General features: G+C 45.0%; 2 protein-coding genes across 2 annotated transcripts in view; one reads left to right on the forward strand and one right to left on the reverse strand.

The window, feature by feature from the left end:
• The window catches only part of LOC6506549 (elongation factor-like GTPase 1), a 74,835-nt gene that overhangs the window by 3,006 nt on the left and 43,938 nt on the right, over positions 1 to 27,891 (forward strand). The window lies entirely within an intron of this gene.
• LOC6493398 (serine-rich adhesin for platelets) lies at positions 16 to 25,862 on the reverse strand. Its single transcript, XM_001957634.4, has 5 exons — positions 23,887 to 25,862; positions 4,182 to 4,330; positions 3,956 to 4,034; positions 1,506 to 1,656; positions 16 to 1,439 (listed from the first exon to the last, which is right to left on the reverse strand). The coding sequence occupies exons 1-5, from the start codon at positions 25,375 to 25,377 to the stop codon at positions 721 to 723; spliced, it is 2,589 nt and encodes an 862-aa protein (XP_001957670.2). The 5' UTR covers positions 25,378 to 25,862; the 3' UTR covers positions 16 to 720.

Here is a 27,891-nt window from a genome sequence, read left to right on the forward strand (position 1 = left end):
GTAGAATATTTTTAATTATTTTTAAAATAGTATTTTATTTAACTACTAGTAAATGCAGCTTAGGTCTAAACATAAATAAGCTTCTAAATTTAGGGTTTTTAATAATTTTGGAGTGTGTTCATATCCTTTTTTTCTATTCTTTTGTTTAAATTATCGTTAAATGTCGTGATCCTTTTAAAACAGATTCCAGTTTTGCACCTAAACTATTCGATAATTGTTTAAATATTAGTTTTAAAAGTTGAGGCCTTGTTTACGCTTAAATGCAAAACAAATTAATTAAACAATTAGTGCGATGGTGCCCGGGCACGTGTTTAATTAATTGTTTAATTAATTCGTAAATTGTTTTGTAAATAAATACATGTATGTTTAAATATATAAATTAAGTGGAGTAAGGTGGAGTGGTGTGGTGTCGTGTGGTGTTTGGTGGTGATGGTCGTGTGATCGCTGGTCGCTGGAAGAGATGCCAAGGAAAATGCCTAAAAAGTTGATTTTTTCAAATTAAAAGAAAAGCTTAGCTCCTAATTACGTTACGCTACGCTAGACGTTACGTTACGTTACGTGACGTGAACTCCTCTCGAAGACCTCCTCTTAAGAGGCCATTTTCCGTATTTTTCATCCAAACCTCTTCAGTCACAGTTTTGTTTTCTTTTTTTCTGCACTTTTTGGCCAAAAAATAGCCAATTGCCATTGAAATTGTTTCTACTAGGATTAGTCGCAAACTTAGTCCCAAATGATGCTCTGCTGGAACTCGAGGACACGGTCCCATGGGAACTCCGGCTCGTAGTCGTCCGTTTCTGGGAGGGACCGCTTGGCCCGGCCCTCGGGCGCCGCCTCCTCCGCCATGGTGGTGAGCTCCGCTGCCGCCGGTGGGTTGCCCGCCGCCGCCGTGTCCGCTTCCTGTTCCGCCTGCAAGGTCGTCCGAGCCTCCTCATCGGCCGCCGGAGTACTGCTGCCCGGCTGTTCCTCAGTTCCGGTTCCCGAGCCACTGGCAATAGCCTCGATGGGCGGCAAGTCCCCACGCCTCTCGTTGTTGCGTCCGTAGTTGCTGCCCGGGAAGTTGTTGATCGAGAACTGGTCGGGCCGGAAGTTGGCCGAGCTGTGGGAGCTGCTGCTCTCCGGCCTGTTCAGATACTGGTACGAGCTGCTGCCGCCGCTCTGGAAGCTCTGGTCCTGCGGCTGGTAGTTGGCGCTGATGGCCGAGCTGCCGGCGGTGCTGCCGCCTCCGTAGATGGGTCTGCCGTAGCTGTCCTTCTGGCCGCCCAGTCCACCACCACTGCTTCCTAAGGCGGGACGGTAGAAGGGTTTCTGGAGCTGGTATCGCTTGGGCGGCTGGTTGCTGGGCTTCCGCACTGAGTAGCCCGGCTTCACGCACATCATTCCAAAGACTCGGATTCCGGGCACACTGGCGTACGTGGGCTGGTCATGGGCCATGGGTCCCTCTTTACAAATTTAATAAGGTTTAATTTTCAACTAGAATTTATGGTCACTTTTTACGTGGAACTTACCCATCTTGAAGTGATCGGGGCAGCGGCAAATGACCAGGTAGTGGGACTTTCCAGTTCGAGTGTTCTGCAGAGCGAGCAGGGACCAGTCCTTGGGGGAGCGACATTCGCGCATCTCGGTAGTGGCCTCGCAGGTCTTGGCCAGGGTGATGGCCTGAATGTGTAGAGAAATGGGGGTTAAGGGAGGGTTTCTTAATAAATTATCTTAAAAATCATATGAAATAATAGACATTTTGGTGGGCTAACAGGGTAGTCCTATGATGCCACCATTTTTAAAGGATCAAGGATTTAGATTCTAATACAGAATAATAGAGAAAATAAAGGTATTCCGCTCAAGGATAGGATAGAAGTTAGTGAAGATATAGACATTGCCTTTGGGATATATCCCTTCCCTTCCTCACTATTTTAGGATGAGTCTCTTTGGGATACTGTTTAAATTTCAGATATCATTTTAGAGACAAATATCTTAGATGAGATCCCTCGCATATATCTCTTAAAACTATCTCTTAGACAGATAAGACTACTCTTAAAACCTTCAACAAAATAGTTTATTAGAAGACTTGAATACTTTTCCTTCAAGTGTAGACTGTCTAGACATGGTTTATTGGCCAGACTCCTCCTTGGCAGCGATTAGACATTCACTTTGGCCCACAGGGCGCCAAAGAAAGTTACCCCTCTACTGAGAGCAGACCATACCATACCAGTCCCGAACCCAATCCCGATTCCGATTGGAAGATCATGATCATGGCCTGGCTGACTGGCTGGCTGGCTGGCTGGATGGCTGGCATGGAAGCCAAATTGAAAGGTGGCATGCTAAACGGTATGGACACATAGCTGTCACTTAACACGAGGCGGGCAATGGAAACAGGAGCACTTGGCGCCCAGAGGAGAGATTGGGGAGATCTGGGCTGCTGGCCGAAAAAGCTAAATTGCCAGGGGCGGCTGGGCCGTTTTGCCACGCTTTCAATTGGCCGACATGATTGTCCTTTAACTGATTTACAGCTCGGGCTTCACCATCAGCTCCAGAGTGAGCCCGAGCTACTGTGGCTGTTCGGTCTGAAAGTAATTTGATTGACTCTTGCGGCGCTCGTTTGCATGTGAATAGCTTGATTCTTTCTCCGCTTTTTTTCACCTTTTTTTTATATAGTTGCTCCATTGCCTGGCAATGGCAATTGGCGCTCGATCCGAGCCACCGATGGCATTCAGGTTAATGTGGTCCGCCCGGCTGTTCCAGTTTTTCCTACTGCCCCGCTCTTGTTTTCCAGCTAAACGCATTTTCATAATTTGCTGTACAGTTCCGGCAAAACAATAAAAAAAAAAAATGATAGCAACAGCATCTGTGGCACAAGGAGGAGCTGCAACATGTGGCAGCAGCAGCAACAAGTGTTGCATTTAACGGTAAAGTGAAGTGCAATTATGACAATGTCTCGCACTGCCCACACTCCCCATCTCTCGGAACGGAGCACTCTGTGGTCCACTCGGGTATGGTCCATTAAGCTATTATAAATGCTTTTTATTATTTAATTTATTTAAACATTTTTTCCAAGACCCGACCAGTGGTCGGTCTCTGTTCGCATTTCGCATTTATAACTCAATTAAACGGACGGAGAATAGTGCCAAGGAGCAGATCATGGTCAAGCCATAAATCCCATGCAGCATGTGGCATGCAGCAGTGGGAGGAGCACAAATAATATTGTAAACCGCAGGTGATCTTCCAACTGACCCACGGATCGTGAATTGGCTGATGGGAGTGGGAGTGGGGGGTGATGGGAATCGATCCGAGAGTCTCCCAGCCAAGGTGCTGGAGGCTTGAAAATCAATTTTATGACTCAGTGATCCAACAAATGAGGCGCAATTTCTGGGCATCGGCGGGACGAGATCATCAATTGATCAAATGATACACTTGGCGTCTCGATTCCCGTCTCATTAATTGAAAGCCAGACCTCCTAAGCAATGGGTTTGGGGAGTGTTTCTCCTAAAAAGCACTGATTTCCTCTAAGCGGGCTAATGATGGACAATCTCAAGGATATTTATTCTCTATTTGGTTTTAAGAATCACTTTGGTGAGAAAGTGAGGCTTTCTAGGAAGGAAGGAGAGTGCCTCTGAGAAGCAATTCCAGAAAATGAAATTCGTGTCTTCCGAGAGTGATAGGATCTCTTCAATAACTCAACCTCAACCCATCTTCAAATTCATTTTAAAAGCCATCAGATCATATTTTTGTGGTTAGCTTGGATTAAACCAAAATCGTGCCGGAACAGCCTGTAACTACACATCAACGGAGGACTAATGATCCACTGAGAGAGTGATCTGGTGCAGTTCCACTTTCAGTTCCCAAGTGGCTCTTCTAGTCGTGGCCCAGAATCCAGAACCAAATCATGGCAATGGCAATTATCTAAGTAACTCAGTTGCTGGGAACGGAATGAAATCAAAGGTAGATCTGCAAATCAGCTTACCTTCTTCTTATTATCGCCAACCAATTTTGTGGTATGCTGATCATCTTCGTTCAGGCTGGCCGAGCAGGGATCACGGTATCTGCAATCGGATTAGATTTGTGGGATTAATTAGAAGAAGGTCCTCCATAGTTGGTTGGTTGGATGGTGGGTTGGTGGGAAGTGGACTGGACTGCTGTGGAGTGGAGTGACAACCTGCTACTCCCATATATTCCCCAATCCGACTCACCTTGACGGACAGGCGCACAATGGCTGGGTGTAGTTGAGACGGACGTAGACCGCATTGCAGACCTGCTGGATGGCGCACTCGGGCAGCAGATAGATGTGCTGATTGTGGGGATAATAATGATATTTCGTTGGTTTCGCTGTCGCCGTTTTCTGCAAAAACAAGTCAAGAATTATAACATGAATCCAAAAGTGAGGAATTGAGGGAGCGAGCTACGTGATTGATGTGCCCAAAAGGGTTTAAGCCCTAAGCCCATCTTCTATTTGGCTAGCAATTAAAGTTGGCCAAAGCCAAAGCTAAAGCCAAAGCAATGGCTAAGACACATCCGCAACCTTGTTGGCTCTTTTGGCAAATGTTTGCTCCCCAGAAGATCTTCTGGGTCTGAGCCTGTCGTGTCGAGGCGTTGCAGAGTGTTGTTTGTCTTCTGCCACCTCGTCTGCCACGTCTGGCGGAGATGAAGTGCGAAATTGACGCGAATCCCCCGGGACTCATCTCCTTCCACTCTAGTTTCTACAAAAAAGTTTTCCTTTCTCACCAGACTTCCCAAGGCATTGCCATTTTTTCGCACAAAACTGTGAAAGAGTTCTGCAGTCCCGGGGATAGGGTATAAAGTCCGTCTATATCCCTAGTCCTTCCGTTCCATCTCACTTTATAATAACTGAACAAGAAGCGAAAACTGTTAAAGTGTAATAAAGCAGAAGCAGGGGCCAAGATGAGTGCTCTTCGCTTCTATATGCATTCAAAGCAGGAGGCGGCGCGGAGACGATTCGCGTTGTGGCAAGTTGCCTTGGCCGAAGCAGGTTAATGGCAAACGAGACCCTCACATAATGCCACACAAAATTGCTTGGCTCGCCTTTTCCGCTGAAGCGAGGGGAACAAAGTTATTAAGAAATTGATGCAACTCGAGGAGGGGACTCCAAGACCAGACCAGAACACACCAGACCAGACCCCCCATTCCTCAGTCCTCATTCCTCATTCCCCATTCAATATACATGCATATATGTATGATGTGTTGTTGCGGGTAACCCTGGGTAACCGGGTAAACTGCCAAACGCACTTTTACTTGTAATTTCCAGCCATCTCTGTTGTTTTTATGTTTCTCTGCCGAACCTCGAACCCATCAGTCACTTCCTTCCTTCAACCATTTCCCAGTGCTTTCCCGCTTCCCCTAGCTATTTTCCATTTCGGGAAACTTTTTACACCAGTCCCGGGTGCTGAGGATACTGCGACCTTTGCCCTCTCCCCTGTCAGTTTCCCTTTCATCTTTTTTTTTTTGTTGGACTATTAAAAAGTAAAAAGTTTCTTAGTTGAATATTTTAAAACTCGCCTGATAGGTTTTCCCTCTTTCCGGGGCATTTATGGCACAATTGCTAGCTAGTTTTCAAGAGAACTTTTCCTTTCCGGGGGAAAGGTATTTGTTTAATTATTTTGTAATTCTGTAACAGAGTGATTGTGCGTGTGAATCGATGCGTGGAAACAGAGTGGGCTCTTCCAGGAGAAAGGGAACTTGATTGTTTAATTAGGGCCCATTGAAAGGGGGCTACTATACGGCCTTTTAATATGAAATATTTATAGACATAGGCCAGGTGAGTGCTAGAAACCTGAACTAGTTTAGAACTCTCTATCTCCTGAAGACCAAAAGCCAAACCACCAAAAGCCCTTTCCTACTTAGCCCATAATTGAGCCGAAAGCATCTCGGGTTTAGCACAAATTGCCGGGCCATGATCTGGCCCAAAGAAACGGTACTTCCCATGTCAGTCACTGGCCATTCCAGCCACCTACTGTCATGCAGGTCCAGCTTTGGCCATGGCTCTGACTCTGGCCTTTGCCGGAGAGTGATTTACACTGACCCTGACCATTATTATTGAATTTTTCACTCCCCTGATGCCCCCCAGACGAGGCAATCCCATCTCCCGATTTGGCGTCAGCTGGCCTGTCGCCTCTGTCCAAGTGTCCATGTGTCCCGGAATGTCCGAACTGTCGCCGCCAATGCTGCCTGTCTCTTTCACTTTGGTTAAGTACATTTTTAAATATTTACCATGTTGGGTCGGACAAGCGAGGAATAGAGCCCGGGGGAGGGCTATCCTCCTAACTAGGCCCTCGGCTAAAAGAATTTTCCACGAATTGCAAATTAAAGCGTTTTTTGTTATGTCTGTTGTACGGAGACTCTCTGTTCACACAGGTTAAAGTTCAGCCAGTGGCAGTTAGCATTACTCTCTCCTGTCGTCCCCCTCCGAGTCTTGCCCACCCAAGTGCCACTTGAAAATCGTGTTCTCCGCTGCCAGCTTCCTGCAATTTGGCACTGCAGCAGTTTTGGAGTTGGAATCCCGACCTTTCACGGCCCAGTCCATTCCATTCCATCTATCCCATCCATCCCATTGAGCTTGTTCGTGTTTGGTTGTTTGGGTTTGTTCCCCTCTATTTTTGGAGTGCCATGAATTGCGTTTTGATTGAAAAGAAAGTGACATTTCCGCTGATTTTCCTTTAGAAGCAAAGAGTTTTCCTTTTATGCAACTCTTTTCGTCTGCCTTGCCTGCTAATTTCCTTTCCCAACATTTGCCTTTTGGTTAGTGACGCTGAAAATTTTCTGTTTGTTCCACAACAACATCTAACTGGCAAACAACAAATAGTAAATTGCAGTGGCAGTGGCAACATGACGTATGCGTGATGCGTGTACTCATGAATGCCTGGCTTATTGACTTGTTTCGATGGCCATGATTGCCATTTGATTAGCTGTCGCCTGATGAGCCATTGATGGGGGGGAAATTTCGGCTTGAATTATGATGGCAAATACTGGGGAAACTTTAAGAGATTGTGAGGTAATTTGCAACGAAAGATTTAAGATAAATTACTCAATGGCCTTTGGGGAAAGTGCTTTAGAGATTTCATTTATTTGAGTTTCAAAACAAAAGCCTAGCAATTAATGGCTAGCCAATCCTTGTAAAAAATTGCAACATTTTTCTTCTCTGGCTAACAAGTCCTGCAGCCTTCAGCGCTTCTCGGATTTCAGGTCCTCCGGCCATGCGAGTGGCTGGGATCTGTATCTCGTAGGCTTGATTTATGCCAGCAGCTCGAAATTGACTTTTAATGAGAGACGGCGGCAGTAGCTAAACGCATGTAACTGACAGCAGCTTGTATCTATATATCTTGGAGATGCAAAAACAGCGCCACTTGTTATTCAAATCAGCTTGAAGAGACTCGAGACTCAAGCACCAGAGACATGAAATTTCACTTGGCTACTTCTCAAGCTCAAGTCTTGTCTCATTTTTTTTTTCAATGGGGATTTGCATACCACCCCCTCACTCACTGTCACCCCCCTACATGTGTGCAATTAATAAATAATTTTCATTTCATTTTCATTCGGAAATTTAATTTAATTACGTGAAAGTCTTTGAGCCACAATCTCACACCTCCTACCCAACACACTGAGAGTGGGAAAGAACAGAAAATTAGTTGCCATTATTCAGGTTTTACTTTTCCTCTGTGGGATGTTGTTATTTAATTTTATGTAAAAAGTGAAAATGAAATGTATTTTCGTTGAAGCACTTTCGTTTGTGAGGTTCTTCTTGTTGTTATCTATAAACCGTGAAGCCTCAAGTAGTTTGTCTACTCACGGATGTATGTATCTTTCTGTTCGGCTGCCTTTTTCTTTCATTTGACACGACAAGCTACCGAAAATCCAACACACTCCAGCTACACAGTCTCTTGTAAGATACTTCTGTTTCTTTGTCTGTCTCCCTGGCTCTCAACTCTTAACTGTGGTTTCTCATGCAAATCCCCAACTGTTTGTTTGTTTACCATTATTTATTTGTTTGGCCAACGCTTTTTCCGCTTTACACCGACCGAATAGCCGACCGACCGACCGGGCAATTGATAATTATCATCATCATCGGCACAGCATCCAGAGCTCCAACTGGAACTCCAGCTGGGCCAGCTTCCTCCTCAATTTCTATGCTTTTTTTGGAGCTTTTTTTTGAGTGGCTAGGAGCTCTCGGCACTCTCAAGATCTTTATGTCCGCAGGTTGTAATTAAAATGTTCAATAAATCGTAAAGTTTTGATTGTTCAACATCCGAAAGAGTCTCTAACGGATGTGATGCATAGTCCCCTGAAATGCCTCAACAGGTTAGAGTTTATTGTAGCCTAGAAGAGTGTAGAGACTAGGACTAGTCCTAGTTATTATAAACTAAAATGATACATGTCCTATATAAACCTGTCTAATAGCTTCCCTTCAGACCTCTACTCTCTAGCCTCCTTTTTAGTGCTCCTTTGAGCCTCGTTGCCAAGTCCGGCGCAGACATTCTGGCCAAAAGCGGCGGCCTTCTGAGCTGCGCATGCGTAACTGATATCCATCTAAGGCGGTGTTACAATTTTTTGTTATTTTTTATTCCCCGCATAACTTGTCAAACGGCAAACAAAGGCGGTGCCGTACAGCCGACGAGATGGCGATGAAGATGAAGATACAGATACATTTTGCAAAAAAAAAAAAAATGGAAAGAGAGAAAGATGCATACAAGGCAATTACATGATTCGGCTGGCAATGGCAGAAAATATTAAATAATCCAAGAGCAGCATTCCATAACCAATTCGAGATGCTGGCCACGATGTGTTCATAATTGTCATCATGGCTCCAGATCGAAGTCAGGGCCTAAACTCCATTAAATTCGTTCTAATTTGTTTCTAATGCCGGTCATTGGGCATTTTGTGGCTGGTCATCTCACCTGAGCAGGGAACAGGGCCGAAACAGCATTACGCATTTGGCTTTAATGCCCAGTGCCGTAATAATAATATTTTTTACTCGCCGGTACTTGGCAGTACTTGCTTGGCCGAGTTTATTGTTCTAGTTTCGTGGCCACTGGGGAGATCTCAGAGCCAGGTGGGGTCTCCTTAACAGTTCTTTGGCTTGGTGGCTTGGTAGCTTGGTGGCTTGGTGGCTATGTATCTCGTTGGTTAAGGTTTGTTGAACCCTTAATGAGTTTAAATGCCAGCTATGATATGCTCTTTAATGCACGTTTATGAGTTACATTTGCTGCTCCGGCTTGTCTCTTTTTTTGGGACATTTTGTGGGACAGAATTAATGTGGCTGCCATTACGGTAACGATTTGGTCATGTTACCAAAGGGAAGTCGGACATTAGTCGGTGATACGATAATACCAGGCCAGCCGGATGCTTTTAACTTGTTTCTTTATTTTTTTCCTCTTTTTTGGATACATTTTTATAAGCGGAGAAAGATACCTTTTTCTTGTGGAATGTTTTGGGTTAAATGTTGGAATAAGAGTTTCCTATGTTTTTGGTTAGAGAATCTATCAAAAGGTTTGGAAACAGTCTTAAAACTTTTCTTATAAATATTCTAAACTAGGCTTAGCACCCCTCATCGCAACAATGAATATCTGGAAATCTTTTTATGAAGTTTGCAGAGTAAATAGATATAAATCTACTAAGAAATAAGAGGTTTTTATTTATTAAATCATGTTCTATAAAATCAACTATTCAATGCCATGGTTCTGATTTTCTAAAAGCGAGGAAACCCCTTTAAGTGAACCCCTTTCCTATCAGAGGTTTTGGGTTTAAATTATTGTCTTCCTAGTAATTTGTTTTTTGATTAGGAATCTATCTAAGAAGTCTATCTGAAGTACTATAATATACTATATATAACTACTACTATATATAATAGTCTATCTGAAGTACTAAATATACCATTATATATAATGTATATTACATCAAAATGCACTAAGATGTTTTACAAAGAAATATCCTACTATATGACAGTCTATACTTAGATATCTTAGATAGCATTTCTTGTAACTCTACAGGTTCTATAAAATCAAACATATTAATGCCTATTCAAGATCCTAATCTTATTATTCAGATTATTCTATTCTATCTCCTCAGATTCAAACTTCTAATCTCATTAAATCCCACCTGAAACTCTCCCTCTCATGAGCATTTGCATTTAAATTCTTTTCTCTCGAAAAAAATCACTTTCTTGGATCACTTTCCTTATTTAAATCTCGATTAGCCATCACTTTTTCAGTTTCTGTGCTGTTTCCGCACCTAACACTTAAAAAACTAGCCCAAAGACCCCCACCTACTTGCCATTCCGCTCCCATATTATTTGTTCAAGGCAAACATGTCGAACAAATTCACTTAAAAGGCCCAGAAGAACGGAGTACGATGTGGCCTAAACTCCGGAGAGATGGTCATTTACCTCGAACAAAAGACCAAAACCGGCGAAACGGTCAAAATGTTTATGTTTGTTGTTCTATAACAATTTTTTTTTTCTGGTTGTATGTTTGGTTTGTTTGTTGTTATTGCTTCTTTTTACCGCTAATACGCATAATAAACTCCGTCCAGCTGGGGGGGCTTCTGCGGTGGTTTCTTTCTAAACTTTCAGCCAGCCCCCCTTTGTTTCTTGGCCATATCACGTACCATATGCGGTCATTGTGATGGAAAAAGACTGTATGTAGTATAGCTTACCTGGAAGAAAATCGAAAAAAAAAATAATGTTAAGAAAGCGAAATTTGTATTTTGTAAAAAGAGTAAAAAATGGCAAAAATAAATTTGAAATGAGAGAAAAAAGCCAGCACTTCTCACTTTAATTTGACTTTGAATGCTATAATTTGTCGCTTTTTTCGGTGGAGGGAGGGAGATTATGGTTATAAAAATATAGTAAAATAATTGTAGTGCCCGGGTTCATTTAAATAAGCCATTAACTTTCGAGGGGGAGGCCGAGGAGGAGAGATCTCTGGAAATTAAAAAGAAAAATATCCGTAGACTGCAAATAATTTCTTTGTCAGCTCTCCCACTCGCATCGGGGGACTAATTACTGCAGTTGTTTGCTTTGTCTTGATTTTACATCTCACAGAAAGATATATATATAAAAGATATACTATATATATATATATTATAAGAAAAGTGCAGTGTCTTCTGCTTGTGTTTGGTTTTTGGGGCCTTGGGGCCAAACACTTTCTTTTATTGGACTTTCTTTCTTACAGTATGTTTGTTGGCCTGGCTTGGCTTGGCTTTTCCGAGTCTTTGCTATTTTTTTTTTTTTCATACCATTCCATTCCATCTTTATCAAAGTAGCGCACATTGCACATCTGCCACGCCCCTCCACCGCCCCTTTCAGATGGCCCTGCGGTTACGTTTCGGCTTTTGTTTTTTCCAAGTATCTCCTTAGACCATCTTTTTTTTTCGCATGACTCTTTCTGGTGGCTTTGGAATAAAAAAAATCGAGGTGAGAGATGAAGATGCCGACACTACGCGCTTTGCATTTTCCATTTTCCATTTCCCATTTTCCACTTTACAATTTCTGCCTCTATCAGTGCTGGTTTTTCTGTGTTAATTATTGGCTTCCGCCTCAAAGGGAGGCAGGCAGAGGCAGAGGGTCCTAATGTGGCTAATGTCTGTATTAGCTGGCAGGTTGCCCGAGTTACTGAGCAGGTCTTTTAGGGGAAGTGCTAGTCTATTCTTCAAATTCTGTACTCTCATCCTTCAAACGAGGGGATTGGTTACTCCTGCCGGCATGCCTTTCAGCTCCAAAGACCGTCACTAATGTCTCGTGAGGAGAAGAAAAAAAAACTCCAGTCGGCAATATAAAGCAAATACCATAAAGCCCATGCCCTCTGCTCATATACTTTTTGTCAGAGCCAGATGCCAAGTGCATAACTCGTAGATACTTTGATGTATCTGTGCAGTAGATGCCCCTCTGGAGTAGTAATTTGCGACAAAATTTTCACAGTTGTTGCCGGCAATTTGGATTTGCATTTCGTAGCCATGACCGTGGCAGTGTCTTTCGATAGAAATGAAGATGGGCTCTTACTGTTAAGGCCAATCGGCAGATGAGAATGGTATCTAATAGATACATGGCCGGGGAACTCACCATTTACAGCTATCAATCATAATTAAGTGAATGATAATCAAAATGGACAGCATTATGAAAGCTGCATCGAGTCGCGGCGGTCATCTCACGGACTCCGTCGCGGTCTTGGCCTTCTCTATTATTATGGATAATGATAAAGAGAGGCAAATCGAGCGGATCGGAGATGGAAGATGGGAGATCGGAGACGGGAGAGTATCTGTTGGATTGCTCATTCTGCAGTTCGTTCCATCGCGGCACCGTTATGCAGGTCAGCCCTCTTTTCCTCATTTCAGATCTCCCCGTTCCCCATCCTATTGCCACCATCCTCTTGGATCTTCAGGCCCCATTTGAATGCAGCTCTGAAGCTCTGCAGCTCACCTCGTATGCAAACGCAGCGCATTCCTAGCCGCCAGAAAGCAGTCGAGGGAGAGCGAACGGTGAGATACGAATGTATCTTGTATCTCTCATTGACATGCCAACTGCCTCGCTGCCTTGCTGCCTAGCTGCCTGCTTGGAAAATTTAGCACGCTATGATCTGAAGCTGAAGCTGAAGCTGAATCTGAAGCTGTGGCTTGTAGCTTTCATTTTGCCAGGTGACAGCCAGGTATGAGTGCTTACAAGGCCCACAGAGAAGAGACTCTTTCTCCATTCTCTAGCCCCTGCCACCATCACTACCCATACTTCTACTTCTACTTCCACTTCCCTGTTGTTGCCTCCTGGCAGGCACATTAATTTATTAGTTGCACTTGCTTGTTGCGCTGTAAAAGATACGCACACGTTGAGATACTTTTTTTTTTTTTTTGCTGGCCGAGCATCTCCACCGCAGGTCCGTTGTCGGTTGCAGTACCCGTGGCTGGCTAGTTGTCGCCTATCAAATTACCCAACTCCAGCTCCATTCCGGCCAAGATCCGAAGCCAGAGTCAGGCCAGGCATCTTGTGGCCAAAACCTGGGCCAACCAGGGGGAGGCTGGAAATTGGAACCAGCGAATTGAGGTTTACGCGTTGGCGTATTTCGTGTTTTGATTAGGGGAAACTAGATTCCTAAATGGGACATACTTTTTATAATACTTGGCCAAATAAATAAATATTTTTCTTTTATTAGACAGGCTTTTACTTTAAAGAGGCTTCTCTAAATGAATTTCTAATCCCCAGAGTTTCTCTAAACAAATACTTCACAATGAATCTTTATAAAACTCTCTTTTTGTCTATTTCAGAGGCTTAGTAAGCAGTTTAGACTCTTTTCTTTAAAAAAAAGTGGTATTTGTTCTTCTAAATTAGCATTTCAATTCAATAAACCCATACCCACTGTCCCATTTTTATTCAAATTTAAAACTCAAGTATTATAGACCCAAGAACTCTTTTTTTCTCATCCCTCTACTATTTACCTTTCCAATTGATTTAATTTGTAATAACACGATTTAAAGGCTTAAAGCTTTGGGACATTAAGGAAATGATAGTTTAGACTAAACTCTAAAATTAGTGCCTCACACCCTCCTGGATTATTGAGGCCTTCATTTTAAAGGCATTCGATGCGCATAAACCTGTCAGAGTCGGTGGCATCAGTGGCACCATCCTCATCCTCATCATCATCATGTGTCCTGCGGCGGATGGACTCTGTGTCTGTGGACTACTTTGTTGCGCCTGCCCATCATCCTGCCCCAAGCCCCATATATGCGAAACCGAGGCAGTCAAACCCGATATCGCCCGCCTATGTAAAAAATGTCTAGGGCGAGAAATTCGCTCATTAATTTTCGCGCTCCTCTGGATCTCACATCCTCATAGTCGTCCGGTTTTAGAGCCCAGATTCCCGGACTCTGGGTATTTTCTATTTTGACGTTGATTGAAGATGCGGTCGTGTTATGGTATTGCCTGCCTGGGAACCTAGAGACTGCCTTCTCTCCTGACTGCCTCCAATGATTAATAAAACTGTGCAAAGTTCCACTGAATTTTGAGCTTTCCCACTTTTCTATGCTCCGTGATCTTTGAACTCAATTAGTGTTGTCCGGGCAGGGAATCTCCCAGAACCCAGAACCCAGCACCCAGCACCCAGAAAGGAGCCAACAACCCATGGCCGCAAATGACACATATATTGGCCTAGGCCTAGGTTGTATCTTGTGGCATAAATTTCCATTTCAAACACCACGCCCACCGCACACGCTTTTAGCCCATAAAGTAGAAACTTTTGCTTTTTTTTTCTTCTCCTCCGTATATACCATGATGATGGCTCTGACCATGATGATAAACTTCGATGACTTCACAATGATAGGATGGAAGATGGAAACTGTGGAGTTTTTCGGTTAGAAAGCGCATTTTCTGTTTGGAAACTCCTCGATGGCCCCCGTAAATCCCCCCTTTGGGCCATAATCGAAGGATGGCTGTCGGTTTTGTACCCTTTTTGCACCATTTTGCTGCTTGTGGATTTCCACCACCACCAGGCCACTTAAAGTATCTGCATCTGCAACTGCAACTGCAACTGCCTCTTGCATCCGTTGACCAACTCAATTTTCTTGGCCATCCAAAAAGGAGTTTTTGGCTTTGCGGCTTTTGACCATTTTGCGGGTTGGTTGGTTGCTGGTTGCCTGAATGCCTGCCTGGTTGCGGGTTGCGTTTTCGTTCGTGGCCAATTTGTTATTTTAATGATTTCGATGGAATCTTCGCACATAATTGAGCCGGGAGTCCACCTCTCTTAACTTCTGTTTCTGGGAAAGTGGCCAGTGGACTTTTGGCCATGTTTACTTGTGGAAATAACTGACAAATGACCGGACTCTATACTGCCAACCACACAAATGGCAGAAATACAAAGTGCTTGGACACAACCCACTACTTTCTGGAGGAGAATGTTTTGAAGGAGAATGAGATATGTACCTCTAACCGTACAATCCTATCAAAATATTTACACCTCTAAGTACTTGTAATATCCGCTGGCAGAGAGCTGCCTTTCATCGACAAGCTGGGCTGTCTGATTTGAGTTGAAGGAGCCACGGCCAGCCACGGCCTCTATCTCAACCTCTACCTCTGACTCTGCCTCAGATACAGATACAGATTCTTTATTTCTAGTTTCGGGTTTCCTGGCAATGGAAATTGACACTCGGCTGGCTTGTTGTTGCTCGTTGTCGTCGTCGTCGTTGTCTCTTATTAAAAATTGTGTCAAGTTGTCAGCGGCAACAGCAATGGTAGTTGCAACTGCAACAGCAATAGCAGCAGCAACAGCAATCAGCTGTCAGTATGCCAGTGTTGGCGGTGGCTGGCCTACAAAAAACCATCCAATCCGACCTGACCACACTTGTTGTAAGTGGAGTTGATGGAGTCAAAAGCATTTCCCGTCTATCTATCTAAGTATCTATATATCTATCTATCTATCTTTCTATCTAATCCATCGAATAGAAACGAAAATGAAAAGATTTGTAAAGATTTCAATGAAAGATGCCACGGAATAGAACGGAAAGTGGTTTGATAGTTGAGCTTTGATTGATTTTATTACGATTTTTTAATTATCTTTGATTGCTAAGCCTTGAAACGGAAGTCTCTGAGATATATTTGAAATGTGTTCATGTCTTTTAAGAGTTGTTTCCCGAAATTCTCCCAAAGATACACAAATTAATTGCACTTTCTAAAACAAACCAAGGCCTAGACAAAGAGAGAAATCTAGTAATTTGGCGATGAGCCATAAATTCGAAAATCAAAACTCGATTTGCGGTCGAGCAGAGCCACTTTTGACCCCCAAAAAGGTAAAGGTCTCTGGGCCAGAGACGTTAATTCAGCAATTTCTATGCTCGCCTGCAATTAAAGTGGGAAAGATTGATGCCTAGATAGAAACCGAGTGGCTTAGCTGTAGCTCTAGCTCGGGTCTTGCCTGGAGACTTTCCTACTCGAATCGAACATGCAACGATATTTGAACCCACTCGCACTCGCACTCACACTCACACTCGCATTCGTACTGGCACACTCACTTCAGACACTCACTCACGACAGGTGAATGCAATCAACGATCGAAATAATGCTGAAAATTGTATTTTGAATGGCAAATCTTCAATGCGAGTCGTTTATAATGACTTTTTGTTTATGATTTGTGGGGAATTTGTTCCTCATCCTCACCATCCGAACAGTCAGGTGATTTTAGTGGAGCAACAACTTTTACCGGGGCGTCGGACTTGTACTCGTAAAACTCATATATATATCATCCGCCTTAGAAAGTGCTCTGGGGGTGGGCAGTATCTTTCGGAGGGGTATCTTGGCCATCTACCAGAGTAGCACAGAGTATCTACCAGATACATTGACACCAGAGTGGGCCAACTTCTGGCCAATGCTGGCTTCTGGCAGCATTACACTGGGTGGCATTTGAGGGCATTTAAATTGCTAATTCGTGGGCGTGGCCCCCTGACTTTTAGACGATGTTGCAACTTCAGTTAGTGGCACTGCCACTGCCACTGCTGCCACGACTGCTGCTGCATTTATTTATGCTTTTTGTTTTGCTTATAAATTGTAATTCCATGTCCTCAAACTTGAAATGCGCAAAAAGTTTCCTTTTACTCGCTGGGCGGGGTGCATAATTTCTTGTTCCTGGAGCTGAAGGTTTCAGTGGCCCGGCATTGACTTTTCTTGCTTTATGGTCGCCGCTATGTTATAAAATTGCTAACAAATGGCTGGGCTTTGCCTGGACTGGGCCGGAAGCTTATGGCTCATGTAATGGAAATTTTCTGGCCTTTAGACTCTCTGGCCCCAGAAGTTAATGTATATGCGTTCTTAAAGGTTTTCATAGAGGCTGAAGGACCAGCTGTAACAGAGACTCTGCGATGGTCCTTTGAGCCTAATCTTAACAGTGATTTGAAGCTAATTTCACATTTAAAAACCGTGTAATGGGAAGTTGCAGGCTTTTAAGATGTTATGGCCTCAGAAGGTAATTTATATGACTCTTGACTGCAGTTGGTCCTTCGAGCTCGATACCAGCATTAATTAGAAGCTAATTGTGTAATAAATACCTTACATATCACACAGAAATAACTGAATCATATAGCTATAGTGTCTCGAAGGACCAACTAAGGCTTACATAGAACCTCGAAGGAGCAACTGCCGCAAAGACTCTACAGTTGGTCAAGTTATCTCGATCTTAACATGCATTCGAAGCTAATTTCGCATTAAATAGCCACAAATCAAACCGAAATAACCGGATCAAATAACTGTCTTGGCTAACAAGAGCGAACCGAAAGCCACAAATTGAGTTGCCTGTCAGTTTGTTTTTTGGGAAAGTGCATTTGGGTATTAAATTTATAGACCATAAATGCACAAATTCCTGCCTACCCTGCGATTGCCATTGCCCGTGCGATTGCCATTCTTATAAATTATTTATCAATTTGATGTGGCAGAAGGCAGTCGGATGGAGTGGAGGCAACATCAGCATCAACATCAGCATCTTGGCATCGGCAGCGCCACCAATTGAATTAGCCATCAAAATGGCAAAATAGAAAAGAGAGGAAAACAAAGGAAAAATGTGATTTAAATGCAATTGGTTTTTCTTGACGGAGTTGTGCCCCGTTTGCTGTTGCTGTTAGCTGTTGCTAGAGTGCTGTTGCAGTTGCTGTTGCTCTTTTGTACAATTACACGACCTAGAAAGCCAAAGCAGCAGAAAGTTTGCCTTCGACGGAGAGCGCGAAGAAAGCCAAAGACGGAGGCTCTGGATCTTGGATCTTGGATCTCTTTTTGGCCAAAAGTCTCGACAAAGACACAAAAATTTGATGTTGATGGCCAGGATGGTGGGAGACTGAAGAGAATGAGAGATGTTGCAAGTATCTCATAGGTCGTTTGGGTCTTTGTAATGCAAATAGCTGCAGTTGTTCCGTACCGAAGTCGAGGGCATCTCGAGGGGTGAGTCGAGGCTCCAACTCCAAGTTCCAGGTTGTAGTAGAGACATTTGCAATTAGTTTGCCAAATGCTGTGAGATCTTAATTTGGTCGTGAGTCGTTCCAGGTGGATGGTGGATGGGGTGAGGGGGAGTTGGGTTGCAACATCCCCTTGCCACCCCCTTACACACATTTGACTCGGCTAGGTGTCAGGTTTGTTTTAGTCCAACTTGATGTAGTTTGTTTTTGGCAGTCGCCCTAATGATTATTTACACTCTCACTGAAATCGTTCAATGGAAAGTGCCCCCTGCCCATGCTCCATGCCACTTGGATGGAGCCTGTCTTTGGAAAGGGCAGCCCTCATTAGTATATCACTGTCTTGTAGCTGCACGATCTGCATGATCAGAGATCAACAAATGGTCTTTAGAGGTCTAATTTGAAAGGGAGACTTTGATATTCCGAGGCCGAGATTTAAGATTCTACAACAGACTAATATTTGAGATGACTTTTTAGACCTTCTTGCAAATATCTTGACCAACTTGCTGGCTAATCAATCTGCTTATCTGAAAGTCATCGTCAGAATACCTTCTTCATTAGAGCCTCCAGCTACCAGCTAGCAACTTCCAACTCATTGGCTAGATGATCTTGCAACGATCTCAAGATGCTGCCACTCCATTCCTTAATTGAATAGCATGCGGCGAGATAAATGCCTTGGCAGAAATGGTTGGCCAATTCTGGTCGGCCGAGTCATTGCCATAAATTGCTCATAGGCCGATAAATTATGGAATGGGCACAGTGGGCAGCCTCTACCCCAGATGCCATATAGATGGCTTCTATCTTGGGCTAATTGAAAAGACTATTTCTATTTATACTCTTGCTTTTTATTTTTTCGCTTGCCCCTTTTCTCTCTGAGCCACATTGTTTTGGCCTTTTGTTGTGTTTTGTTGTCTAATAAACCCTTTTGCCGGATTTCACTTTTCATTTCGCATTTCTGGGATTCTGCTTTGGAGTATCTTTACTTTGTTTTCCGTTTTTTTTTTCTACTGGATAGCCGGATAACGACCTGGTCTCCAATCAAAGAGAAATAATTTTCGCTGGTCGTTGGCCAAATAAATTACAGTTATTAGTGGGTGAGATTTCTGTAAAGTTTTTATGCCACACGCCCATTTCCCGCCACCAACCCCCCCACACACTCTAATTGCTAGTAAAAGTTTTAATAAATCATCACAGACTCAGTCGCAGAAAACCAGAAACAGAAAACCCTTTCCCGAAAAATACAAAAAAAAAAACAAGCAAGTTAGAAAGCCAGACAAGATTGGCGGCGGCTTCTCTACTTTCTTCTCGGTTTTTGGCCGGATTGTTCGGATTCGATTGGATTGGATTCGATTGGATTGCCGCTCTGCCTGCAAAGCATTGTTCGATTTTTCCTAATCATATATGAGTGCACTCGTCTCCCAACCCCTTTCTCCGGCTGGGAGGCTTTCTGCCTCACTGCTTTCATTTGCATTCGATAGATGGCTTCCGCCGGCAGCTGCCTCTGCAAGTTGCAAGTTGCTACCCGTTTTGTTTTTCCCCAGAATCATCATCGTCATCAGAGTCGTCATTGTCTCTCACTGGGCTATCATCTTTTGTCCGAGCCGGGCCTTTCCTTCTGAACAATCTGGAATTAGCATAACTTTGGGCGTCTAATGTCGCTGGCTCGGCTAACGGTCGCCTTCAATCAGCTCGGCGGCGGTGTGTTTGTGTTAACAAGCAATTGATAAAACAAAGCGGTAAACTCTTGGCCAAAACATGTTTGCTCTGCCCCTGGACCGGGCCAGTGATGTAATGGATCATGTCCCAAGGGGGGGTATAATGTTTGTGTTTTGTGTGGAGTGGAGTGGAGTGGAGTGGAGTTACGGGCATGAAGAACAGTTCCTGATGCATGAGGTGTTGACTCATTGATGGAGGTTGGCTTTATGGTTCCAGCCAGGTGGCTTTTATGCTTTTTGAAAGTATGTTTGAGGAAGGAAGCTCTGCAGATTTCCCTTTTTTTCAGGCACTCCAGCTGCCATTCATCAAATTTCAATTAGATTTGAGAAACAACCCACTTTAGTGTCCAATTTCCATGCCTGATTTCCCCCCATTTTCCACTCGTGGCTGGCCATCAGCCCACACACACGCACCTGCCGCCCAGTCGTACCCTGATAAGTGCACTCTGCCACGCCACTCCGGCATGTCAATCATCTGCTGACCAAGTCACGCCTTCTTCCGATCTCTTCGGTCTATAATATATATATATATTCGGTGGCAGCTGCCAATGTCTGTTAAGTTGTCGGACATCGAATTTCACACTCTTTCACGAATCGCAGAAGGAGAGGGCTTTCCTTTTGTCTTTGACTCGACACCGCCTTGGACTCCATAACTCCATGACTATGTTTTTGTTTTTATTTTCTCGTTATGATTTCTAGAAATCCACATTAACTGCAATTCACTTTTTTCAGCATTACTTTTCATGTCTGGCCGAGTCAAGGCTATGATTATATGCTCTATGACTTGTGAAATTGTCGGTGTCATTTGTGAGCAGCGGCAGGAAAGGCACGAGTCGAACCTGAGCCCGGCCTGGACTGGGGCTGGGACTGGGGCTGGACTGGTGGAAAAAAAGCCATCGAAAGTTGGCTCGAAAGTGATCGAATTGGGTTGGCTGCACTCGATAGTTGGTGGTTAGAGGTCATGAGGCTCGGCTAACCTGCTAAGCGGATCTAAGCCTGTTCTATTTGGTGGACTACTTTCCTTGATAGATTCTTCATGCCTGGCTCATGCAGAAAATTCCTCAATATAATGTTAATTATTTTATAATTTACCTACTTTCCCGTTTTATAGACACTGTCTACCTTGATGTCCAATATCATATTGTTATCGTGCCTGGGTTCTATAAAGCCCAGTCCCAGCACACCCTTGGCTCTATCCATCGTAAAATTGCAGTTAAATTTTTTTCTTTCTCTCTGCGAGCTGCATATGGCAAGGCTATAATTAATTATTATGAGTGTTTGAGTGTTGGCTTGGCCAAAGCTGTGGCTCATGCCAAGCTTCCCTCTTCACTCGGCTAATTAGATGAGTTGGTAGCGTGAAAAAGTCGTATGGCAGTTGCATCATCAACTTGAAGACTGGAGGACTGAAGGGAATGTGCAACTCATGCGAAAAAGATCGCAAATCAGACATCGGACTCGGACATGACCTAGCCACCAACCTGGCTAACTAACTAACTATCTAACGGGTCTTTACCCTCTATAATTAAGCACAATCGGCGGTATTTGTCTATACAAATCAAAGAAAATACCAAATACGAAATAAATCTCAGTCTTTAGCCCCGTTTGCAGTTCTTAGATGATTGTGTTTCGAGAAGAAAGCGTGTAAAGCGAAAGTTTTTTGTTCCAACCAGAGCTTGTATTATTATTTGTATGCAAATTAGCGAAGCACCAGAGCCCAATTCTTTTGTTGGCAATGTAACAATTATGCTTTCATCTTTTGGAGTCTCTTTTTGCCAAAAAAAAAAAGAGACACAAATCTATTTAACAATGTGTTAATTACACGCGGTCACAGTTCTAAAACCCAGCCAAGTTCCTCCAGGTATCCCCCATCCAGCTATCTGGCCAGTGGTAACCGTAAACAAATCTGAGCTTAATCGTTAATTTATGATTTTTGTAGCGGTAACCGACAGCCGGCAATCAAGACCCAACCCCGAGCTTGACGCTCCGCTGATCAACCATCATCCAGAGCCAGAGCCAGAGCCAGAGCCAGAGCTGACCATCTGATCATGGGTTGCTCATAAAGTTCGAGTGCTGGATGATCACTATCCACCATCTGTGTATAAGTTTGATTCCATTTTATGACCTTTTGGTGGCCCATTAAGATGCGGGATGGCCCGGCAATGAATCGTAATTAATGATCACTTTTCACTCAACGGTTTTCAATTCGTTGTGTTTACTGTGTATGGATGGAATATTTCGGAAAAGCCCTACAGCAGGTGCTCTTAAGTGTGTGTGGAAAGATGGAAATTTTTATTAATTAATTTAAGCACCTCACTCTCCATATAATCTCACGTTGGGGCGAGATAATCCTGTGTAGAGTGAGAGGATGTTGACTTAATCAAAAGTAACATCCATGGGAACTTTTTACAGAGAAAGGCTAGTCTTTACTTTCGCCAACATCCCAGAGATCCCAGGGAACCCAGGCCTAATCCCGACTCATTCTTATTTGAGAATTCCTACAAACATTCCCCCAGAGCCTCCGAGAACATAATCGCATCCATTCACAGAGTCCGTTTACTTAAAACGGCATCAAACGACACTAACCGCACAAAAGCAGTTCGATTAATCTCGCGATCGATTGGAGAAACAATTAAAGTCTTCATTAGAGTGGTGGTCGGGGGTCGTGGCAACCCATTTAGGTGCGGATATGTGACTGCAATTTTAATTAGGCACACGACCGACAGGCTCACCCATGGCCATGGCCATGGCCAACTAAAACATTTTCATTTACTTTAATTCTTTTCTTCTCGTTTCAGGTAAGTCTCAGTCTGTCTCTGGGTAGGCTACTAGTCCAGGCTACTTAGAATCATCTTAGAGTAGCCCGAACCTCCGCCTCCGTCCAACCTGTTTGTTTTTGTGAGTTTCCCTCCACGGGTAAGTGAGTTGCTCAACCTGTCGATGGTGGATACTTGGCTTTAACCAATTGACTAGCTGGCTGGCTAGTTGGTTAGCTGATGCTGTTCTGGGATCTGGAAGACCTGGCTATGTATGTATGTCGTCTTCTGAATCGATAGCCGATCGCACTATGGCCATAAATTATGTCGTTGTTTGCACAGCGAGTTGGAGTCTCTCTCAAACGCAGAGTCATCGCGGTCCGGTCCCCACTACCAATCATCATTGTTAGGTGCACATCAAAATTTATAGGTCAGTAGTGGCAACAAATTGCCAGGCATTCCGATGCCGATGTCGATGCCCAGTCAGCCCAAATCATTGCCAGATTCTTCACTCAGATGCCCTCCATCTCCATCGGTTGTCCGACAGCAGTCCTCTGTCCGTTTCTGACTGTATCTAATAAGGCTTGACCAGTTCCCTTGTCCGTGTCATCAAGGCCCAAAACCAAACTGACCCACTCAACAATTGTATTGAAAGTTTTTCAGTTTTTTTTCTTCCGTTGGATTTGGATTTTTGGATTTGGATGCTTTTGAGGCAGATCTTTACCTTACTACCTTACTCCCTCCCTGGGCCTCCGGCTTGTGACAATCGATTTGCAATGGAAAGCCCGAATGCCTACAGGCGCTCCATTTATAACAAGTGGCCAGTTTTGGCCAAGTATCCGAGGCAACACAGCTCCTCTATTAGACACTGGGAGAAATTGGTTAGTACTTGAAGGGGATAAAGGGGTTTCCATTCAGGATACTTTGGTTTAGGAGTAGAAGGTCTAAGAGTCTTAGATATTAAATTTCTCTCTCTGCATCTTGCAACTTTTTGTGGCTATAACTATGGGTCTTGGTATGGTGTTGCTGCCACTGCCACTGCCACTGCCCCTGCACCCCTGCTGCTGCTGTTGTTGTTGTCATTGCCGTTGTCATCGCTTGTTGCTTTGTTGTTATAGTTTGAGAGTCAAGTTGTTCCAATAATTCTGCATTTGACATTCAACGGGGCTTACTTCGGTTCTTCTTGTTTTTGTTGGCCTGGCCCGAAACGGTTTCCATTTATTTTCCTTCTTCTTTTCTGTATTTTTTGTCCAGAGATGTCTCTGTCCATGGGTTCTTGGCCCATTGTCTTCCAAAAAAAAAAAAAGAGTATCTTGACAGGCGCTGTAGCCTTTCCCCTTTCTACATTTCCCCTTCGAACTCTGGCTGCCTTTGGAGGTTAATGCTAATTAAGCCGGAGAATGGGCCATATTTTTGGCCAGGAGATGGGTGCCAAGTTAAGCTTCTCTTAAAGATTTCCAGCAATTGATTTCCCATTTATCCCTAAGGCTAGACTCCCTAATCCTTACCTTGTTATCCTTGTTGCCCGCCGCCAACTTCTGCTGGTAGTACTCTTCCCTGGCATTCGTGTTGAGGCTGTCGATGAGCGCCGAGGCGTTCACATGTCCGTCGTAGACCATGCTGTCCTGCTGGCTGCCGTAGGTGGCGGGACTGGCTGCCGATCCTGCTGCTCCTGCAGCTCCTGCCGCCGCCGCTGCTGCTGCTGCCGCCAGAGGAATATTGGCCTGGGGGGTCCTGGTGTACAGCTGCTCGATGGGCAGAGCCGGGGAGGCCGAGTTCGTGGTGGCCGAAGGAATCGCCGATGAGGAGGAGGACGCTCCGGATGACGAGGAGGCGACACCGATCGAGGGAGTGACCTTCTGCAGGGGCTTCGATTGCTGCTGCTTCTGCTGGAAGCTGCTGGTGGTGGCCAGCTTCTGCTTCTGCTGGGTGGTGCCGCTGCTGCTGGCCGCCGAGGTGGTGGAGCTGCTCGGTTTCGAGGCCGCCGCCGCATTGGCCGCCGCTGCACTCACGCTGCTTGGCCGTTGACCTCCTCGCTTCAGGGCGGCGGTGACCTTGTGGGCGAAGGGTCGCTTGGTGGCCCGGTTCTTCAGCTTTCCCATGGTGGTCAGGGTGCGCTGCTGGCTGCCCGCGTTGGCGGTGGTGGTGGTGCTGCTCCCGTCGCCATCGTCCGCCGCGGTAATCGCCGCAATGTTGTTGTTGGAGCGCGCGGCCACGAACTGGTCGTCCGGGTCGGTGGAATCGGTCAAGGACTCGTCGCTGGTGGTGGCCTGCTCCGACTGGGTGGTCAGGTTGAGGGAGGTGGTCTCGCCCGCCGCCCCCTCTGTCTCCTCGGTGACCTCCGACTCGTCGGTCTCCTCCTGCTGGCTCACGTCCGTGGTGGTGGGCAACTCCTTCATGATGGTGCTCATCGCCGCCTGTTCGTTCATCGTGTTCTGCAGCTCCAGCAGGGTGGTCTCGTCCAGGATTAGTGTGGGATCGGTCTCGGCCTCGGTGGCTCCAGTGGGCGACTGTGTGCTCTGATCCTGCTCCTGATCCCGTTCTGTTCCTGCCTCGGTTTCAGCCTCCGGCTGCTGCTGGGCCGTCGTCGAGGAAAAGGAGGGGCTGGACCTGGAGGAGGTGGCCTCCTGCCGGTTGAACTGCTGCTCTTCAATGTCCAGGGACTCCTTGAGGCGAGCTACTCGCTCCACGATCCTGGCCAGCATGTCCTTCTGCTGCTCCGGCAGGTTTTTGGTGTCCAGCTCGAGGAGGCGATCGTACTTCCTAATGTTCCGCTTCACAGTCTCGATGTCCGCCCGGGTCTTGGCCGACTGGCCGGTGAGGCTGGGATTGGGATTCGGCTGGGAACGGGGTGACTCCTGGAAGTAGGTGCGTGCCCGGCGATTGCTGTAGCCCACCAGTTCGATGACACCGGGATAGTCCGACGTGGAGGCGGCTGCCAGCACCACAAGAGCAATCAGGGCCAGAAAGCAGCTCCAGGCTGCACTTAACCGCACCATTTCGACCAAGATTACTGGAAAATATTGCCTAAAATTTTCCTATTCCTATTCCTATATTTTTTTTGGATTTATTTGTTTTTTTTTTGCACTCGCGATTCACGTTTTGGGTTTTTTTTTTGGGTTTTTATTGCCAATTTTTTGCGCTTTTCTTGTATTTCTCGTATTTCACTCGCCCGTATTAGTGTCAACTAACTGTAACTCTAAAATCTTTGACACACACACACATACGTCGCCGGATCTCGGGGGGCGCACACGCGAGGTCCAGGACGGGCAGCTGAAGTATCTTTGTATCTTTTGGGTTATGGGTTCTGGGCTGAGAGGCTGTAGAGTTTTAGTTTCAGTTTGGACGTCGGCACGATCCGATGACTTCTAACGTCGGATTACAAATGTTCCAGGCCGCTGGCTGGCAGCGTCTTTTAAAAATTTTCAAGCGGAAAAACGCGCAGGCGCGCCGTTGCGCAGACTTTTCTCCGCAACTCCGGTGAAAGAAGCTCCAAGCTGGAAGCTCCCAAGCCCCCCAAGTTCACGGCCAGACCGGTTTGAAGCCAACATGTTGGCAGCCAACCGGAGAGATTCTCTCAAAGAGATTCTTCTCTAAAAGCCAGAGAGAGAGAGGCGGAGAGAGAGCGCTTTCTCTAAATGTTGCTGGGATGGCGCGAGGTGCGAAATGTTGACAAATGAGAAGAGGAGCTTGTGTTAATTGCAACATGTTGCTGGGCCTTCCTTTCGGCTAGCAGTTAGTTGGAGCTAGAGTATCTGCTGGATACGTATCTGCCAGATATCAGAGCCCATGCACTATTCAATTAGTCATTCCAGACACACCGAGGCCGAGAGAACCAGAACGAGGGACCCACTTCGGGGTCTCCGGCTGCTTTCGCTTCAATGTCAACTTGGCTCGTTTAGTCTGTCATCGATTTGGACTGGCCTGGACTGGAGTGGACTGGACAGACTCGCACAACCAGCTAACACCTCTTCGTCGTCTTCTCCAATCCAATCCCCGAAAGCAGCTCCAGCTGAAAAATTCTCTCCAGCACAATTTAGCTAAATGCTTTCGCATTAAACATAATTTGTCGCGGCCTTCTTAATTACACTTCGGGAATTCCCGACCTCCTCACCACAGCTCCTCCTCACTCCAATATCGAACGAAACACTCTCTCCACCATAGACCTTTCTCCCTCTGGGTGATCTATAGCCCCAGATCGTGCCCAGAACTTTTAATGAACTTCTAAAGGTGGCTCTCATCCATTTCCATTTCACAGAGTTCTCATATTTATACCCTAATCAATGGGGCTTTGTTTGCTTTGAAGAGACTCTGGGAGAAATTCTTTTTCGATCGACTTTGAATAATACTTTCTTTTGGGCTTAGATTCCTGAGCTACAATTTGGCAGGCAGATCAAGTTTGAAGATGATTCAGATCGAGAACCTATAGCATATCATATCATAGAACCTATAAGAGATTATGGAGAGAGTTAATAAGATTATGAACCATTACTGGGCAACCTTAGATAGAGCAATTGAAAGAGTATTAGATAGTCTAGCTAATCTTGTATAACCACTCCTTTAAGTCTAGAGCCAACTATTTGGCTTTAAACAATTTCCCTATAGCCTGGGAACTGCAATAAAACAATAACAAATAGACTAATAAGAAAACGTTGCCAACTGAACTAAAGTGAAGCTCAAGTTCAGGGGGAAAGACGACAACAGCAACAGCAACGCAGTCTGTGACTATAGTGGAGCTATGGAGCTTCCCATTTTTCACGTAGCCGCGCAATAAAAGAAACTGAGCGTTAATTAAAAAAATAGCCATAGATCAATGCACCTGATAGATGCGGGAAATGTTTGTTCTACTGCTGTTGCTTGTAGCTGTTGCTGGTTGGTAACAGCTAGTTGCTAGTTGCGAGTGGCAAGTTGCTGTGTGTCTGTATGGGCCTAGCCAGCGGCAAATGTGGTGTAATTTGTGAGAAAGAGGCTGGGCTCCTTAGCCCTTTCAAGAGCCACCTCTAATGGAGAGAGCTTCAGCCGGAGATGGAGTCGGAGTCGGAGCCGGAGCCGGGAGCCATTTGGAGGGAAAAAGAAGAACACAAAATGGCCAAGAAGAATGGAGAATGGTTGACAAGGCTGCAGGCGCTTCCTTCATTAGCATGGAATGGGTGGAAAAGTGGTCAGAAGTGGTTTGCTTTTCGCCTCTGACACACATAGCATAGGGTGTTTTTCGAATTGTAATCGTTATGGGATAAGTGCTGGAAGAATGCTCCTCTATAGGATGTTGCTGCAATTGCTGCTGCGATGAGTGGGTGAGATGTTGCGTGGTTGCAAGTTGCAAGTTGCAACTTTCTTCGCTCTTATCTTTTGTGCATATGCAGCAGCAACGCAATGGCGGCGTCTGCATTCTTTCCATCCTATAAAATATGCGACCGACGATCATCTTGCCACAAAACAACAGCAACAGCAACATAGCAACATCACCAGCAGCAACTGCAACTGCAACAGCAACAGCATCTTCTGCCAGCAAC

This window comes from Drosophila ananassae, chromosome 2R (assembly GCF_017639315.1).
Source record: "Drosophila ananassae strain 14024-0371.13 chromosome 2R, ASM1763931v2, whole genome shotgun sequence".
Taxonomy (NCBI): Eukaryota; Metazoa; Arthropoda; class Insecta; order Diptera; family Drosophilidae; genus Drosophila; species Drosophila ananassae.

Excerpts from the sequence above, each read along its gene's own strand:
- LOC6493398 (XM_001957634.4), bottom strand. The coding sequence starts at position 25,377 with ATGGTGCGGTTAAGTGCAGCCTGGAGCTGCTTTCTGGCCCTGATTGCT. Across the intron at positions 4,331-23,886 it reads CGGGCAACAAGGATAACAAG|AAAACGGCGACAGCGAAACC; the intron begins GTAAGGATTAGG and ends TTGTTTTTGCAG. Across the intron at positions 1,440-1,505 it reads CCCCGATCACTTCAAGATGG|AGGGACCCATGGCCCATGAC; the intron begins GTAAGTTCCACG and ends AAATTTGTAAAG.